At 36.0% G+C, this 18,279-nt stretch overlaps 2 protein-coding genes across 3 annotated transcripts in view; one reads left to right on the forward strand and one right to left on the reverse strand.

Annotated features, from left to right (window-relative positions):
- Positions 1-18,279, reverse strand: part of LOC124171701 (trypsin-4-like) — an 86,305-nt gene that overhangs the window by 50,782 nt on the left and 17,244 nt on the right. For both annotated transcript variants that reach the window (XM_046550959.1, XM_046550960.1), the window contains exon 2: positions 5,087-5,175. The gene's annotated coding sequence lies outside the window, so the exon portion shown is untranslated. The remainder of the gene's footprint in view (positions 1-5,086; positions 5,176-18,279) is intronic.
- Positions 11,084-18,202, forward strand: LOC124171703. The gene is made up of 5 exons (XM_046550962.1): positions 11,084-11,279; positions 13,848-13,961; positions 15,189-15,302; positions 16,531-16,644; positions 18,005-18,202. Exons 1-5 carry the CDS (start codon positions 11,213-11,215, stop codon positions 18,016-18,018), a joined length of 423 nt encoding a protein of 140 aa, XP_046406918.1. The 5' UTR covers positions 11,084-11,212; the 3' UTR covers positions 18,019-18,202.

Here is an 18,279-nt window from a genome sequence, read left to right on the forward strand (position 1 = left end):
AAAACCCCTCAATAAATTCTTCCGCAGAATCTCTTTAGCTATCAAAATTTCCATTTTAGATATTAAGTACTGTAGGATTTAGAACAAGAAAATTTATCTCTATTGTAGTGAGAAATACCTAAGTACTGCCGTACATGTGCAAAGGCTATTTCAAAAGACTCTAGAACTTAAGCAAGACCTCATGTCCGTTTTACAAACTGGAATGATTCTTTGACGGAAATGGTAGCAGATATCATTGACGAAGGATTCAAAGCAGCGTATTAGTGTTTCATTTTAAGAGCAACAGACTCATTGGTAAAGATATATTTATTTTGTGTCATTTTCTCAAGGGGAAGAACATTCATAATTTATCGTCATCGGATTCTTTAACTTACATTTTACATGGATCCTTACCTTTCTTCACTTGGAATTCCCAACTCTCCCGCCATCACATAATTTGTGACATGAAGAGAGAAGATAGAATTTGATACTCTCCGTGCCAATGACCTACTTCTTCCTCTTTTCCCCCCGTACCATACGCAATACTTTTCTTCTGCATACCTATTCTGAAACCTTTGATTTCAATATCCCAGTAATCTTATTCGATCCCTAAAAATATTCAAATCCCTGATAGGAACACACCCTTCTGCATTCCCTATTGCGATGATATCTTCATTGTGTAAACAGACTCTACATTTTGTTAAAAAAACATTATCACCCAAAATTCAATAATGAATTAGATATTGAGGTAATTCCTGTTTACAAAATGAAGGTAGCATTGCAGGTTAATTAAAAAAAGGTGTTAGCTGAAAATGACCTGCGCATTTAAAGGATTATTTTTTGAGCGCATGAGAGAGGAACACGGCCCCGGTAAGTAAATCATACGTGTAACTGGCTCGCCACCATCTAGGTATCACATATCAACTCTAAGCAATTGCAAGACCCCTGTTCAGGCGACCCGTATCAAGTTTATCGAGAGTATCAAATTTCTCCTCGTAGTTGTCTCGGGAGTAGTTGGGAGAGAAGTGGCCCCTTTCTCTCCCCCGAGGCGCTTCGGCTTCTGTCTCCATGTCTCGGCGCTACGAACAGAAGGTCTCGTGAGCCGTAAATTTGGGAAATTCATACGCTAAGATTCCCCTGGATGGAGAGGGAAGTTCCTCACGCTTGATGTTATTTTTAGTGAAAAGATTATTTAATTATCTTAATTTTGAAGGGGGTTACAAGTTCTTAAAAAATATTTAGGCGCCAGTTACAAATTGGAAGACTGTGTTTTTCGTCGAAATTTTGTGTTCATGCATGATTATAAAAAAGGATGACCGAGTTACCTCGGGATATTTACGTTGAATTACATCAAACGTTTTAGAGTGTTCATCCAAAAAAATCAACTACGACCGTTAGCATCAAGCAAAATAAAAATCGATGTTTTGCCCCACGCGTAGTCTGCGGCAGCTCCGAATGGTATGGCATGCTAAATGTATGCAGTATATCCCTTTGAGTGCGGATGGCATAGCATTGATGCCCAGCGTAGGTCCAGCCAACGGGCGGGTGGCATCACATTATTGCCACGCCAATCTATGTCCTTCAATCGCTCCCTACGCTCCTCCGCTCTGTTCTGCCTACTCCCATGATGGTTTCCCGCACACGCACTAGATTCGGCTACCTGGATATGCCTTCCGTTTTTGAAAAATAATTTATATAAAAATAGTCCACTGCGAGAGAGATGGGTGCTTCCACTGCTGCACCTTCAGCCCTCTCGTAATATTCGCCTTTCCACTTGAAAAACGTTGAGTATAAGTGTATCTCCTCCAGTTTGTCAAGGTTCTATCGAAATTTCTTCCGTCCAAAAAAACTCTCTGCCTGCTCCTACCACCAAAAAGTGATTTGCAAGGGTCTTTTGGGGGCCTGATGAGGTCTCCAGCATAAGAGAAGCAACGTTGGCCATTTTAAAATCTTGCAGCAGATATCCGAAAAGGAATGAATATTGCATTTTTTCAATTATTGGCTCCACGGATAGTTTTACAAAAAGGATAGTAATAGAAAGTAAGTAGTTGGGTTAAGTGGCCCAAAGAAGGATACCTTTGGAGTGCAAAGTAAAGTATAATGCACACAAATGATGGTTGATCTGGTATAATGCTGAAAATTTGCACCGAAATGCGTTTTAAAAGTTTCCTGCAGCACTGTTAGAGGACATTTATGGCTAGGATAGAGGCTAAATCGATAGCTACTGCAGATATTCAATTTTACATATGTCAGACTCTAAAAATGAAGTGGTAGGAGACGTAATCGAGGATATCACGGAAGATCAAACTTAAAGCAGGGTAGTAAAAGTTTTATCATTTTATGGATTTGGAATCAACGCAGAAGGTCGGGATGGAAGAATAACGGGGAAATATGGACCAGTATATCGAAAAGAAAGTAATGTAACTGAAATTCTGCACAGAACATGTAAGTGGTTCGATAGGCCTATTTCACAAATAAAATTTATAAATTTTATTCATAGGTTTATTATATTATGTATAGTAACTGTATTGGTTATGAACTACCGCAAAGGCAAGTTGTTTAAGAATCACACGCGATGATAATATTCGTGGAAACACCTAGTTAGTAAACATGATTTCCATTACTGTACGTTTAAGCGAATAAAAATTTTAAAGACTAGACAAAAGTCTGCAAAAGCTACGATCGGGCAGATGCCTGCAGGGATCAAAAAATTATTAGGGTGAAAATCCGTTTTATATTAAGATAGTATCCCATAGAACACCACTGTAAAAATAATTGAATTAGACCACATGAAGACGAAAATCGACGTTTGTACAAAAAATTACAATCCAGTTTTTTCTATTTTTTACAATTCAATTCCTTTTAGTCTTGCAAAGGTGAAAAAGTACTTCTGTGGAAGTACTACAATTCACTCAAATTTTCTGTCGATAACGAAGGAAGATACGATATAAAATCATAATTCAATTTTTTTTAAAAAAGCTTCGTAAACATCGATCTTAAATATACAATAAAAAGATGAAGTGCTAATGATTTTGACAAGCAGCACTTTAAGGCTGTCATTCCAAAAATAATATCATGGATAAACACTGAGAGCTAATTTTGACATATAATGAAAATTTGTACCATTCAATGCCCAATATTCTTCATTATGGGGTAAGAATGCATCTAAAAGTGATACTTAGATCCTTGCGATAAACTGAACTGCGGATATCAACCCTGACTGATTTAAAAACGGGGCAGTCGTGGGGCTGGCCGACAGAAGTGAAAACTGAAATAGTTATTATCCATTTATTTTTTATATAGATTTAATATTATTAAAGAACAAATTTTTCCAGTAATACTCATTTTTCAACAAAAATTGAAATTATTTTTTTCAGCAAACTGTTTATTATTAAATATATATTAAAATACGATGTGTATGAATAGAAAGTAACATCATTTATGTATTAAAATATAATATGCTTTTATTTCTTTTATTTAATATGCTTTAAACCTATAATTGTTCACTTTGCACATAAAAGAAACTGCCTCAAATTGTACTGACCTGTAATTTTATAGCGTGTACACTCTTCTGCTCGTTCGTGCACGAGCTCTTTATATTTGATGAACTTATATAATATACAATATAGATTTTTATTTTCAATTTTAATATTTTTAAAACAAAAAGACTTTAACAGTCTATATATTAACAAAGTGTATATATTAATCTCTATTAACAGTCTTCAAAATAATACGCACTGTATAGAAAAAGTAAAAATGTACAGTATAGAACTAGATGCAGACAGATACCAGTATTCAGTGTGTAAAAGTATAGCGGTGACGCAACCGATACCATTGTATACACTACACACACTATACATATGTATATCTCGATGAAGCGATCGCGGTGTCGGGTCGGTGACGCTCAGGCGAATTCTATGCTTTTTCCCCATCCCGCAAAAGTGCTTAACGCGCTAAAGAAGTTTTCACTTCAAAAAGTTCATATTGAAATATTTTAAACAAAGTTTAATTACATTTCAAATTTGAAAGCAGAAAGAATACGCGCACGATTCACGAAAAAGATTAATCTTATATATAGACGTACTTCTGCACGTTCATGCACGAGCTCTTTATATTTAATGAACTTATACAATATACACTATAGATTTTTATTTTCAATGTTAATATTTATAAAAAAAAGACTTTAATAGTCTATACATTAACAATATATTTACAAAGTTAATTTACTATACCTAGTCATCCTGCGTAGTTGAAATAACCATTGTAGAATTTTTTAAATTGTATGAGATTGAGAAAAACATCCTCCCCGGCGTGGAATCGAACCCAGGTCTCCCGCGTGACAGGCGGGGACTGACCACTATGCTACCGAGGATTTTAAGACGGAAATGTATATCTCGCTGTAGCGATCGCGGTGTCGGGTCGGTAACGCTTACGCGGATTCAATGCTTTTTCCCCATCCCGCAAAAGTGCTTAACGCCGCTAAAGAACTTTTCACTTTCTCCGTACACCAGCTTCCTCAAGTGTGAATAAAGGAATATTGTGATCAATTTTTTCATGTATGTTGGGCCAAAAGTCTACAAATGATTACCATACGATTAAAATAGGACGATGGATCTACACATATTTCTAAAAATATAAAACTGGCTGTTGAATAAATACTTTGTTAAACCAAATTTGATAATAATAATTATAATTATAATAAAGATCATAATACTAATGATATATTTAGTAAAAAAATTACTTTTGTTAATGTTGACACTAACATCCTTTAAACCAATATTTAACCAATGCGTGGAAGATTATTATTTAGCAATCATAATCTAAACAACGTTCCCCCTTCTAGGTTACCTAATGGTCCTAACAATTTGATAAGTCTTTGTTTGTGCAAAAAGATAGTGTAAATGTTATTAGGTAATACATTGTCTGGAACACTTTACTTCTCGTTCCAAATGTGCTGGCACCACTGTTTCATAAAACCTCTGATAAAAATAATGCATCGAAGTGAAAACTAAATAAGAATATGTTATATCCCCTTTTTAATAATTATAACATAATTTCTAAATAACTAACGGACAAAGAGCTAAGACGAAATAAATTATTTTCTTACCGTTTGGCGTGGTCCGTGCGCCGTCAGAATCTCATTACCGCTTTTTTTTTCACTAGCTGTCTGGCCTCATCCTCCGAGATGACATGCGGCTGAAAAAAGATAAATGGTAGAGAAATTGAATTTCCATAGCGGAATTACATATACACCATGGCAGTGCAAAAATTTACTAGGGCAGAAGGGATCCTTATTTCAGTAGCCGAACACAAAACCCAACATAAAAGGTCAACAAAAATAGCATGTAAACTAAAAATGTGCCTCTGAAAGAAAATATGTTCCATTTCGGCAGTGATGAATTAGAGGCTATATTTAATTTTAGTATAAATAAAAGCGATTATCTTCAATTTATTTAATACGATGCTCCGGAACTAATAGTGAACTTAAACCTGAAGATATCTTAAATGTATTTTTTCGCGCTTTAAATTATGGCCTGTGTATAACTTACTTTGGAAAAACGCAATTAAATTACCTTCTCGTGAGCACCTATGGTGGCAACAATATATGTGCTTCCTCAATGAACTACTTATGATTACTTATGAGAATAATAGAACTTTTGCTTATTAATTTGCTCATTGAAAAGAAAAATTAAAAAATTTCGCAAAATTAATGCTTCAAACTACGACTAAAATCAATATAGGACTCCAATAGGATTGAAATACTCAAAAATGCGCTCAACCTAATGCAATGACGATATAAAGGTGTGTCACTACAGTAACAGAGCATATCATTAGGTTATGTTCTTGGTTTTACATTCACAACAGAGTATAACACCAACAAGTTTTCTTTTTCTGCCCACCGAGTAATTGAACGAATCCGTTTTGAGACATTAGTTCGATCGTTTCATTGAGAACCAGTGACGCATTCAACGTGAAACCCTAGTGAAGTAGTATATGATGATTAATGAAGGCCATTTACGCAATAAGAATTAACAAATACCTCAAGTAATGAAACACAAAAAGGTAAATTGGCTAATAAGATGATCACGAAATTCGATTACTCCAAAATGGTGCTAACGAATTTTCAAATCTGACAGCAGAACCGAAAAGAGTGCGAATTCTAGGAAATAATGAGAATATACATTAATCGAAAAAGGAAAACAAAATTGCAGTAAGGAAGTGTGTGACTCCTTGCACCAATCATTGTACTGATCAGTAACGCTAACGCTTGGTTTTTATCCAATCATTACCACTGGCTGACCCTCTTTTTCCAATAACCTGTCTTTTTATTGCAGCCAATCTTTAAAAAAAAAACATAAAACCGCACTTGCCCAATTCTTTCCTTTAATGTGGCTCATCATATTTTTAAACAGTATATGATGCGGTGGCAGCGACTTAAAAATGAGCTGAAATTTAGGTGCAAGACAATTGAACGAATAAAAGACACTTGTGATCAATTGTCCACGTCGGGGACTCGATCTCATAATCACCACCATTTCAGTCGCACATTCACTCCACTAGGCCATTATGAAGATTTATAATTCCCACAATAGAAATCAACTTTGAAGTCCGGGGCATGTTCGCAGTTAAATCACACGAAATAATCATTAATCGAAACAGAATGATATATTTTCAAGTAACATTTCCCTCTGAATGAATGCACGCGCAGAGGAAATATTTTCCGTGAGTAACCAAGTAAAGCGAAGAGAGTAAGAGAAATAAAAATTCTTGAGATGTTTCCTGAATTATTTTGGAAAAATGTGCACCCTGGTATTTGAATCCGGGTCCAGGGTGTTAATCAACGCCCGTGCCATGTCACCACGTTAACTCAATTTTATTAAGATTAGCGGATGGAATGCGCTGGGGTAACTCGCGTCCACACTCACCTTGCGCGGTCTGAGTGTTCTCTTTCGGGCTCCGTGGCAGGGTTTTCCTATCTCTAGAAACATATTTGGACTCACCGATTATCTCTCACTAATACGTCGCTCCGTGGCCGAGTAGGTCTACACTGTGCGCGGCAGTTCTGGGAGGGTTCGAATTCGAATTTATAATACTTTTTTTTACTTTTTATAGAAGATATCCTGAACATCAACATAATCTACGCAGATGACTGAAGAAAAAGTTAGTACTGAATTTTTTAAACGAATAAAGTTACTAACGAAACTTTTAACATCAAATTAACTTAGGATCGGTAGTACCAGAAAAAAACAGAAATTCCAAAACGCGTACTCCAGGGAATGCAATCAAATCAATGTAATAGGAAATCCCAGTGTAATTCGCCCACCCAGAACATAAGCGTGGAATAGAATCAACTGAAAATCAGTCAACAAAATATGACATCATGTAATTCGTAGTTAATGCCGTAGCATAAAAAACGAGAGCGCAAATTTCGAGCATAAATTTCAGGACGCAGATATGTTCATAGGAACAGACAGTTGGATTACAGAGGATATATAAGCGACAGCATAGCTTTATAAAACATACAGATGCAATCGACGCGATAGGACTGTTGGCGGAGTTTTAATATCAGGTAATTCACATTTACACAGCACTGCCCACGAAATTACCCACATTGAAATATAAAGGGTATAGTCTACAAGTAAACAACAAAACAAATGGAGTATACATGTTTGCTCATTTTATAGACCCCCAAACTTCGAAGTTGATATTACTTACCAATAGGGTAGTTTCCATCATAAAAGAAAACTAGAGGCATTGAGTCCGATTCGTTACCAACCATTACAGTATTATAATATACAAATTATTTGGTTTTAGATATCCCAGTTTAGACGAATGTTGATGGTCAATTTTAACCTCATTTGAAAAAGGCCAGATTGGCGCCCATGCGATGCCACACCACGTGGCGTCACAGAGATCTAGTTTCTATACGAGTAGTCAGGAGTTTTGTATCGCCTGAGGTTACCAATGAGGCACAGAGCTCAGGGAAACATCTCTTAATAATCATCTATTAAAAGTGCCTGAGGTCGGAAAGTTTCCTTCGTTTGAAAGGGTATTAATTTAATCCTTATTTAAGCCAAGCGCTACTTGTTAGCTGGATAATTTGCTACCTGCTAGCGGCCTGTATCATAGCGACGCTCATCGCCTCGCACCAAGGTGGCCTCACACGGCGGCAGCTGGAACCAGAATGACGTCACACGGGATTTTACCAATATTCATACTTAGCCGTCGCGATTTCGCGCGCTTGAAAATTTTCACTTTTCATTTATATGTAATTTAAATCGCAAAAAATAGATATCGTCATTTAAAAATCTAAAAGCGTGAAATACGTACTCCAGGTGTCCTAACCCCCCCAAACACCTATTGAGGCGGCTTGCAGGGTAGTATGTAGATGTATATATATTAAAATGATGATGAAATACTATTAATAATTTTAACTTACGAACGCAATTGATATCACCCATACCTTCAAACTTATTAATGGCGCTCACCCAGGAATTTGCTGTGATATATTTCGGTGGGATGAATGATGTTTTTCTTAAGTTGACAAGAGTAAAATGAGAAGAAACCAATTTATTTCCACGTGGTCCTTGTAATAATAGTGGACCCACACTGACTAAAAGGTAAGCTTTGGAACTTTTAATCACGTCGTTTCCACATTTTTTGCTACGAAGAAATATAAATTTAAAAACTATGATTATCAGTAGAATTACAATTATTTTTAAAACAATTGGGTCGTCAAAATGAGATCAAATACGAATGTATCTGATTATTTTTTGAGAATTTTAATGACTTATAGGTTAGGGAATTACAGTCAAAGGAGCTTTGGTATTAATTAGCCGAAAAGACGCGAAGATACAACTATTCTCACCTCCCCTGATTATTTCTTCACCGTGAACGCATATGTTTAGAAATGTGATTGATAGATAAAGTCATCATTTTAATAACTTTAGTCGTTCAAAAGAATTCAGTACTAACTTTTTCTTGAGGCATCTGCGAGATTATGTTAAGGACATGAAAATAGGAATTTACGCCTGAAAGAGTATTCTTCAGAAAATTTTGCGTTCCAAATACCCTCTTAGACTATGCTTTTAACATATTATTCATCAAAAACCATCGCGACACGTCAACGATGAAGCCATTCGGCGAGTTTTTTTGGCTGTATCTCCGCAGTGCACACTTGACGGGAGAATCCATTGAGGCAGTGCAGTTCATGAGATCGCCATTAACCAAAACTAACAACTTACGGACAAAATGACTTGAGCGTGTGGTACGGAGGAAGAGCGGTTTCCCTATACGCGCATTACCTGCCTGTCGCTTGTATGTTGTTTTTTCTGAGCGATCAGAGGTTGAAAAAACCGCCATCGTGTCTTCTCTCATATAAAATGCCTTACCGGCACTTCTTTCCAGGTAGAAATTTTCATGCTGTTAGTGTAAAAGTATTATTTTCTGTTTAAAGGATGAAAATATGTTGCGGTTTCAAAACATAGGCGCCACTTGTATTCCAAATAAACTTAAACTTGTGGGTTAACTGCTTTGAAACATTGAAAAATGACTGAAAATCCTTCGCAGCCAACATGGGTGAACGCGAGCATGGATGAATGCGGTGACGCAAACGAAAGTATCGATGTTGGTATTTTTCAAAATCCTATGTGGAGAAATAATATTGGTAGAATAATCGAATGCCCCTAAAATTTTGTTTTACTATATGTGCTGTATTAGTTTACCAAACGACTCAGTTATTCCACGCTCTTCGTCGCACGAGGGGCCGAAAAACCCTTAAATTCTTCTCTGCTTTCTCCTATGGTGGAAATGTTTGACTATGGAAAGTCACACAAAACAATGTAGGGTCATGCGTAGCTCAGTAATCGTGTCTGAGGCTCTTGGCGAGGGTTTAAGTAGTCAAGTTGCACCATTTGCACAACCCGATAAAGTCAAATCGATCCTCCGCGCACAAGGAACTCGTAAGCAATACGCGAAGGTCTAGTTCGGTGAATAATGGTGACAACTCCGCCGGGTATGTAGACCGACTTTTGAAAGTGTCTATTCCTAGATCGCGGAAATAATCTTTCGACTCTGTATAGAAGAGGGACCTAAATATCAAATACGACATTTTCCATGAACCTGTAATACTCTTTTGGACGTTTACGTCATTATTCGATGTTTCGTGATATTTAATGACTGAAAAGAATTTTGGGATTTCTCAAATAAAGTTAATAACATAGTCAGCATTGAATGCGGTGATTACATTTTTTCGAAGGAAGAGTCAGGCTCTATACTTTCCCAGATAGGGGTTCTCTGTCCGAAAAACTTATTTGAAAAACATGCATTCCTAATATTCAATGTTTTTAACTATACTCAACGTGCTAATAAAAGTAATTTTTAAGATATCTTAGTTCTCATATAAATGTACTTTGTATTTTTAAGAGTATTTAAAATAATATTGCATATTTTTTACATATTTTAGATTCTTAGATAGATTCATAGATATTTAGATATTTAGAGATATTTTAATTTCAAATAGTCCTCTGGCTGTATTTTACTCGGCCCTGCGAATACACTCCCCTCATTGCAAGGAAAATTTGAAAGATATTCTGTTTTTAGAAAAATGGGAATTCCCTTGATTTCATGTAAATGCAAGGATATACATATTTAATTTCTCATTTGAGTAGTGAGTTGAATGGAATAAAAAATTGCTTTTTTTCTCTCGATGCAATGAAATAATTAGTACGTAACTATAGTAGCCAATGACGCCACCAGAAATCAAAATAAATCACAATAAACGTCATTAAAAGGGGAGAACCAAGCCAAAGATCTACATCGTTAACAATTTCCTACAAATAACACAACACCGCCGCCAACGGCCGGAATTTACAATTTCCACCACTGTTTGGAATGAAAGTCATCATTGTTTAAACACGTGAACGGAAGACATTCGATGCAAAAAACAAATATGCTATGATTCAGTGCAAAGCTATTTAGCACGACGTCATCCTCTATTTGTTTCTTGGAACTTCTAATAAGAGTCATATGATCACTTGACGCAAATCGTGTGCGTAGACCGGATGGGATGGACGCAAAGAGTGGGCGAAGACCGACCCCATGGATGGCGAGAGAGAATAAAAGTGGGACTGTTCTAGAGCAGTCACACATCATCGGTTGATCGTGCTCAAGCTCTAGCTTCTACTTCGTACTCAAGTTCTAGCTTCTTAGGTCTCCTCCAGCGTACTTCAAAATGTCTGCAAGACATTTCATCCTCGCTGTGGCACTTTGTGTCACGGGAGTTCTCCTGTCGGACCAAAGTAAGTTACGAAATATTCTTTCATTTCCTTTTCAACCTGTACAAGTTTTTTTACCCGGAGAAGATTTCTAATCGCCCTGATCAATGTCTTGAAATATTGAACTTACCTCTTCAACTCAAAATAAGGCCTATTCGCTGTCTTTGTGTCTACAAAATAATACTTTCTGCCACTGCCTTATTGGAAACTTTCCCCCTACAATTTTTAGAGCATTACCGCTTAAAAACCGCTCCACAAGGAGCCTCGTCTCCACTGAAGTCTCCTCGGTATTTCTACTGAATGTTTAACATCTTCATCAGTGGCGGATACAGATTGGTATCGCAGGGGTGCGCCCCTAACTGTGGGGTCGACCGTATTTCAAAAAAAACCACAGTCGTAACTTTTTTATATCATAAGATGGCATTGTATTTTATTTTTACATAATCACTTAAATTAAAGCCTGTTTAAACTTTGCATGTGACTTCATTATTTTTTTATTACGATAAAAGTAAAGGTAACACAAGGTATCTTTAGCGCCCCACTTGAGTTATTTCTGTATCCGCTACTGCTCTTCACCCACCATGCATAAAGTTTCTTTGCTTCAAACCCATTCCAAACTAAACTCTCCACTCTCCTCCGTGCCAATGCAACCAGCTAATCAAGCCATTAGCCGCACTGCTTCCTTCGCGTCCAGGGTATCCACAGCGTGCAAAACGTATCTTCAGATAATAATTTTAACTTGATATTCCCTTGCAATCTTACCTCACCTCTCTCAAATCAACCATGTCTGAATGTAAATGTGAATACAAAAAAATTAGAAGAAATAAGTCATTTTGAGGACGCAATATTTGGTTAATTCCTCATCCATTGGATAGAAAACTAAAAGTTTCGTTCCAGCATAGTTCGATTCTGATGCATGGTATTTGGAATAGCGATTCCATTTTTTTTCAAAAAAACCATTCGAAAATCTTTCTTCCATTTTTTCAAATTATATCTTCTCCCTGGCACAATAGAAGAGTATAAGATTCTCGTGGTTATATCTGTGAATACGAGCAAAATTAAAACTGAAACTTAAATATATATATATATAGGATAAACACGTTTCGGCTAAGCAGAGAATGTTATCTGTTACCAAATGCACCACTATAAAAATAATTTTAAAATTTCGATACACATTTAATTTCAGTAACGAAACCGAATATGCACGTCACGGAAACGAAAAGCGACCGTTAAAATTTTGAAACTGGGGTGTTAATGTGGTATGTGAATGCATGCAAGTGGCGAAAGAGTGGGTGATTTTGATGAAGCAAGATGTGGTTAATTCCTCATCCTTTGGATAGAAAACTAAATTTTTCGTTCCAGCGAAATGTGATTCAGATGCATGGTATTTGGGATAGCGATTAAATTTTTTTTTTTCAAAAATAACACTCGAAAATATTTCTTCCATTTTTTCGAATTATATCTTCTCCCTGGAACTGAAGAAGAGTGAAAGATTCTCGTGCTTATATCTATGAATACGAGCAAAACTAATACTGAAACTGCTATATATAAGTAACAGAAGCAGACGATATATAGTGGAATGACATTCTAAGCGTTAGGTCATTATCAAGTACAATAATGAATGGTTGGTTTTGGGGTTGCATCTATATAGAACGGATGGGTGACAGGTGGAAAGGGAAGTTGGGGAAGGGTATGTGTCATTGGGTGGAGCGCTTCGGGAATGGTATGGCCAGGAGTGGGGAATGTCAAAAAATAGTTGTTCATTCATCAGTGAAATGCCTCCTTCTTGCACAATTTCCAATTACTCCAAAGTGTCCAATCTTCGGCCTTTCATCTCCACGTGGACGATCTCCGGGTCAAACTCGCAAGAATGTTTTTCCTCCAGGAGATGTTACGCCACGAGAGAGGTGGTACCTCCTTCCTCCCAGCATTTCTTGTGCTCTTTCATGCGTGTATCAAAGCTCCTGCCTGTCTGACCGATGTACACGACCGAAATGGGGAATAAATGTCGCTATCACTTGAGTGGATATAAACATATCGGCTAAGTATGGAATCTTATCTGATACCAAATGCACCATTGTAAAAATAATTTTAAAATTCGAGACACATTTAATTTCAGTAACGAAATCGAAAACACACTTCACAGAAACGAAAAGCAACCGTTCAAAATTAAAACTGGGGTGTGAGTGTGGTATGTGAATGCACACAAGTGGCGAAGGAATGGGTGATTTTGATGAAGCAAGCTGTGGTTAATTCCTCATCCTTTGGATTAAAAAAATTTAAAGTTTCCTTCCAGCGAAGATTGATTCAGATGCATGGTTTATGGGATAAAGATTGAAGTTTTTTTTTCAAAAAAACTATTCGAAAATCTTTCTTCCATTTTTCGAATTGTATCTTCTTCCTGGCACAATAGGAGAGTATAATATTCTCGTGGTTATATCTGTGAATACGAGCAAAATTAAAACTGAAACTGCTATGTATTAGGTAAATCTAATTTTTTTTCACTAGAATTTTCGCTAGGTTACCCGTACACCAATTAAATATGCGTCATTCTTTCACATGACTATTACTAATTATTTTTTTTTCTTTTAGGTGGGCCAAGGAACAGACAAAACTTTTATGACTTGAAAATTAAAAATGTTACATCAAATCAGCAGGCTTCACACAAGTACAATCATAACAATGCTTCGTTTTCCCTTGATACCGGTAAGCAATCCAATGACTCGATGGGCCCTTAAAATACCGCCATGCTACCCTTGCAGCGTCTGATAAGATAGATCATATTGAAACGGTTTTGAAGATTTGAGAATTTCTTTGAGTCGTAATTTTGAATCACCTTTAGGAATGCCGACGCTCTCCTTCTAATGTTTTGTCAAGTATTACAAAACCACCTATAGATACATCGAGAAGCCGATTGACATTAAATTTGATTATTAAATAATAAATGATGCTCTCAAATGCGGAAAACATTACACCTCCGCAGATTGGGAGCCATTGTGTAACCAATAATAAGGCTCGTGTGTAGTTTTGAGTGTTGAGATGCACTATTTCCAAAAATTAAGTGACATGCAGGATATGATAAAATATGCCTAAGAACACCAGGATTATTTAAAATAGTTATCACGAAAAAGTTAAATAAGAATAATATATATCTTTTTTCAACTATCCAACACTTGCTGCCTAATTTTCCAACACGACACGCTTCTCTCTTATTTCACAGCATGGTCATGAGGTTGCATTGCCCCCATTAAGAAAAACGGTGGAAGATCATGCTTTAGTTTCAATGGCAAGAAAACATTTGTAATGCACCCGTATTTCTACAGTTAAAAACCGAAATGGGGAATAAATGTCGCTATCACTTGAGTGGATATAAACATATCGGCTAAGTATGGAATCTTATCTGATACCAAATGCACCATTGTAAAAATAATTTTAAAATTCGAGACACATTTAATTTCAGTAACGAAATCGAAAACACACTTCACAGAAACGAAAAGCAACCGTTCAAAATTAAAACGGGGGTGTGAGTGTGGTATGTGAATGCACACAAGTGGCGAAGGAATGGGTGATTTTGATGAAGCAAGCTAAGGTTAATTCCTCATCCTTTGGATTAAAAAAATTTAAAGTTTCCTTCCAGCGAAGATTGATTCAGATGCATGGTTTATGGGATAAAGATTGAAGTTTTTTTTTTTCAAAAAAACCATTCGAAAATCTTTCTTCCATTTTTCGAATTGTATCTTCTTCCTGGCACAATAGGAGAGTATAATATTCTCGTGGTTATATCTGTAAATACGAGCAAAATTAAAACTGAAACTGCTATATATTAGGTAAATTTAATTTTTTTTCACTAGAATTTTCGCTAGGTTAGCCGTACACCAATTAAATATGCGTCATTCTTTCACATGACTTTTACTAATTTTTTTTTTCTTTTAGGTGGGCCAAGGAACAGACAAACTTTTTATGACTTGAAAATTAAAAATGTTACATCAAATCAGCAGGCTTCACACAAGTACAATCATAACAATGCTTCGTTTTCCCTTGAAACCGGTAAGCAATCCAATGACTCGATGGGCCCTTAAAATACCGCCATGCTACCCTTGCAGCGTCTGATAAGATAGATCATATTGAAACGGTTTTGAAGATTTGAGAATTTCTTTGAGTCGTAATTTTGAATCACCTTTAGGAATGCCGACGCTCTCCTTCTAATGTTTTGTCAAGTATTACAAAACCACCTATAGATACATCGAGAAGCCGATTGACATTAAATTTGATTATTAAATAATAAATGATGCTCTCAAATGCGGAAAACATTACACCTCCGCAGATTGGGAGCCATTGTGTAACCAATAATAAGGCTCGTGTGTAGTTTTGAGTGTTGAGATGCACTATTTCCAAAAATTAAGTGATATGCAGGATATGATAAAATATGCCTAAGAACACCAGGATTATTTAAAATAGTTATCACGAAAAAGTTAAATAAGAATAATATATATCTTTTTTCAACTATCCAACACTTGCTGCCTAATTATCCAACACGACACGCTTCTCTCTTATTTCACAGCATGGTCATGAGGTTGCACTGCCCCCATTAAGAAAAACGGTGGAAGATCATGCTTTAGTTTCAATGGCAAGGAAACATTTGTAATGCATCCGTATTTCTACAGTTAAAAACCGAAATGGGGAATAAATGTCGCTATCACTTGAGTGGATATAAACATATCGGCTAAGTATGGAATCTTATCTGATACCAAATGCACCATTGTAAAAATAATTTTAAAATTCGAGACACATTTAATTTCAGTAACGAAATCGAAAACACACTTCACAGAAACGAAAAGCAACCGTTCAAAATTAAAACGGGGGTGTGAGTGTGGTATGTGAATGCACACAAGTGGCGAAGGAATGGGTGATTTTGATGAAGCAAGCTAAGGTTAATTCCTCATCCTTTGGATTAAAAAAATTTAAAGTTTCCTTCCAGCGAAGATTGATTCAGATGCATGGTTTATGGGATAAAGATTGAAGTTTTTTTTTTCAAAAAAACCATTCGAAAATCTTTCTTCCATTTTTCGAATTGTATCTTCTTCCTGGCACAATAGGAGAGTATAATATTCTCGTGGTTATATCTGTGAATACGAGCAAAATTAAAACTGAAACTGCTATGTATTAGGTAAATTTAATTTTTTTTCACTAGAATTTTCGCTAGGTTACCCGTACACCAATTAAATATGCGTCATTCTTTCACATGACTATTACTAATTATTTTTTTTTCTTTTAGGTGGGCCAAGGAACAGACAAAACTTTTATGACTTGAAAATTAAAAATGTTACATCAAATCAGCAGGCTTCACACAAGTACAATCATAACAATGCTTTGTTTTCCCTTGAAACCGGTAAGCAATCCAATGCCTCGATGGGCCCTTAAAATACCGCCATGCTACCCTTGCAGCGTCTGATAAGATAGATCATATTGAAACGGTTTTGAAGACTTGAGAATTTCTTTGAGTCGTAATTTTGAATCACCTTTAGGAATGCCGACGCTCTCCTTCTAATGTTTTGTCAAGTATTACAAAACCACCTATAGAAACATCGAGAAGCCGATTGACATTAAAATTGATTATTAAATAATAAATGATGCTCTAAAATGCGGAAAACATTACACCTCCGCAGATTGGGAGCCATTGTGTAACCAATAATAAGACTCGTGTGTAGTTTTGAGTGTTGAGATGCACTTTTTCCAAAAATTACGTGATATGCAGGATATGATAAAATATGCCTATGAACAGCAGGATTATTTAAAATAGTTATCACGAAAAAGTTAAATAAGAATAATATATATCTTTTTTCAACTATCCAACACTTGCGGCCTAATTTTCCAACACGACACGCTTCTCTCTTATTTCACAGCATGGTCATGAGGTTGCATAGCCCCCACCAAGAAAAACGGTGGAAGATCATGCTTTAGTTTCAATGGCAATGAAACATTTGTAATGCATCCGTATTTCTACAGTTAAAAACCGAAATGGGGAATAAATGTCGCTATCACTTGAGTGGATATAAACATATCGGCTAAGTATGGAATCTTATCTGATACCAAATGCACCATTATAAAAATAATTTTAAAATTCGAGACACATTTAATTTCAGTAACGAAATCGAAAACACACTTCACAGAAACGAAAAGCAACCGTTCAAAATTAAAACTGGGGTGTGAGTGTGGTATAATAAATGAGGCTGGAAAATGCGGAAAACAATATACCTCCGCAGCAATTGCGAGCCGTTAGGTAATAAATAATAAGGGTCGTGTGTAGCTTAAAGAGTTGAATTGAGATTCACTTTTACCTAAAACTAGGTAATGTGGAGGACATAGAGCACCACTGCTCTATGGTGGAGGATATGATAAAAATGCCTGAGAATAACAGGATTATTAAAAATATTTTTCAAGAAACATATTTAACAAGAATAAAGTATATCTGTTTTCAATTATCCAACACCTGCGGTCAAATTTTAACGAATCCGGCAATGTAAGTAGGTCGGGATACTTATTCACTTCAGGGATAACGAAACGAACGACAATGATTTAGTAAAAGACACGTGAGGTATATTTTTCGAAATGACTTCATTGTTAATGGATGCCTATGTATATTATCCCCAACATGGTCTCATTTCATCCATCCTGCGACCTGAAACTTGAGGGCCAAATATTTAGTCGTTATCTCGTTTATCTTATTGCATTTTAATTTTCCATTTCAGCGATCCATGATTAGGAACCAGCTCCACCCGCGTCACGCACGATCCAAGGCTGACAATCTCATCCAGAAGTAAATGTTGGAATCCAAATATCATATATAAAAGTAAATTTTTTAATGTTGGCTTTATTACATTTATATGATCCACTGTATTTTTGTCATCAAATTGATTAAAATGTAATAAATCACATATTTGGTCATAGAAGTATATGAAATAATGTTTTCTACACCCTTTTTTAGAATTTTTACATTAATATGATGTGTTGATGGAGCAAATTT

The sequence above is a fragment of the Ischnura elegans genome, chromosome X (assembly GCF_921293095.1).
Source record: "Ischnura elegans chromosome X, ioIscEleg1.1, whole genome shotgun sequence".
NCBI classification, from domain to species: domain Eukaryota; kingdom Metazoa; phylum Arthropoda; class Insecta; order Odonata; family Coenagrionidae; genus Ischnura; species Ischnura elegans.

Coding starts and splice junctions, on each gene's coding strand:
- LOC124171703 (XM_046550962.1), top strand. CDS start 11,213: ATGTCTGCAAGACATTTCATCCTCGCTGTGGCACTTTGTGTCACGGGA. Junction 11,280..13,847: donor AGTTCTCCTGTCGGACCAAA/GTAAGTTACGAA, acceptor TTTTTCTTTTAG/GTGGGCCAAGGAACAGACAA. Junction 13,962..15,188: donor TTCGTTTTCCCTTGATACCG/GTAAGCAATCCA, acceptor TTTTTCTTTTAG/GTGGGCCAAGGAACAGACAA.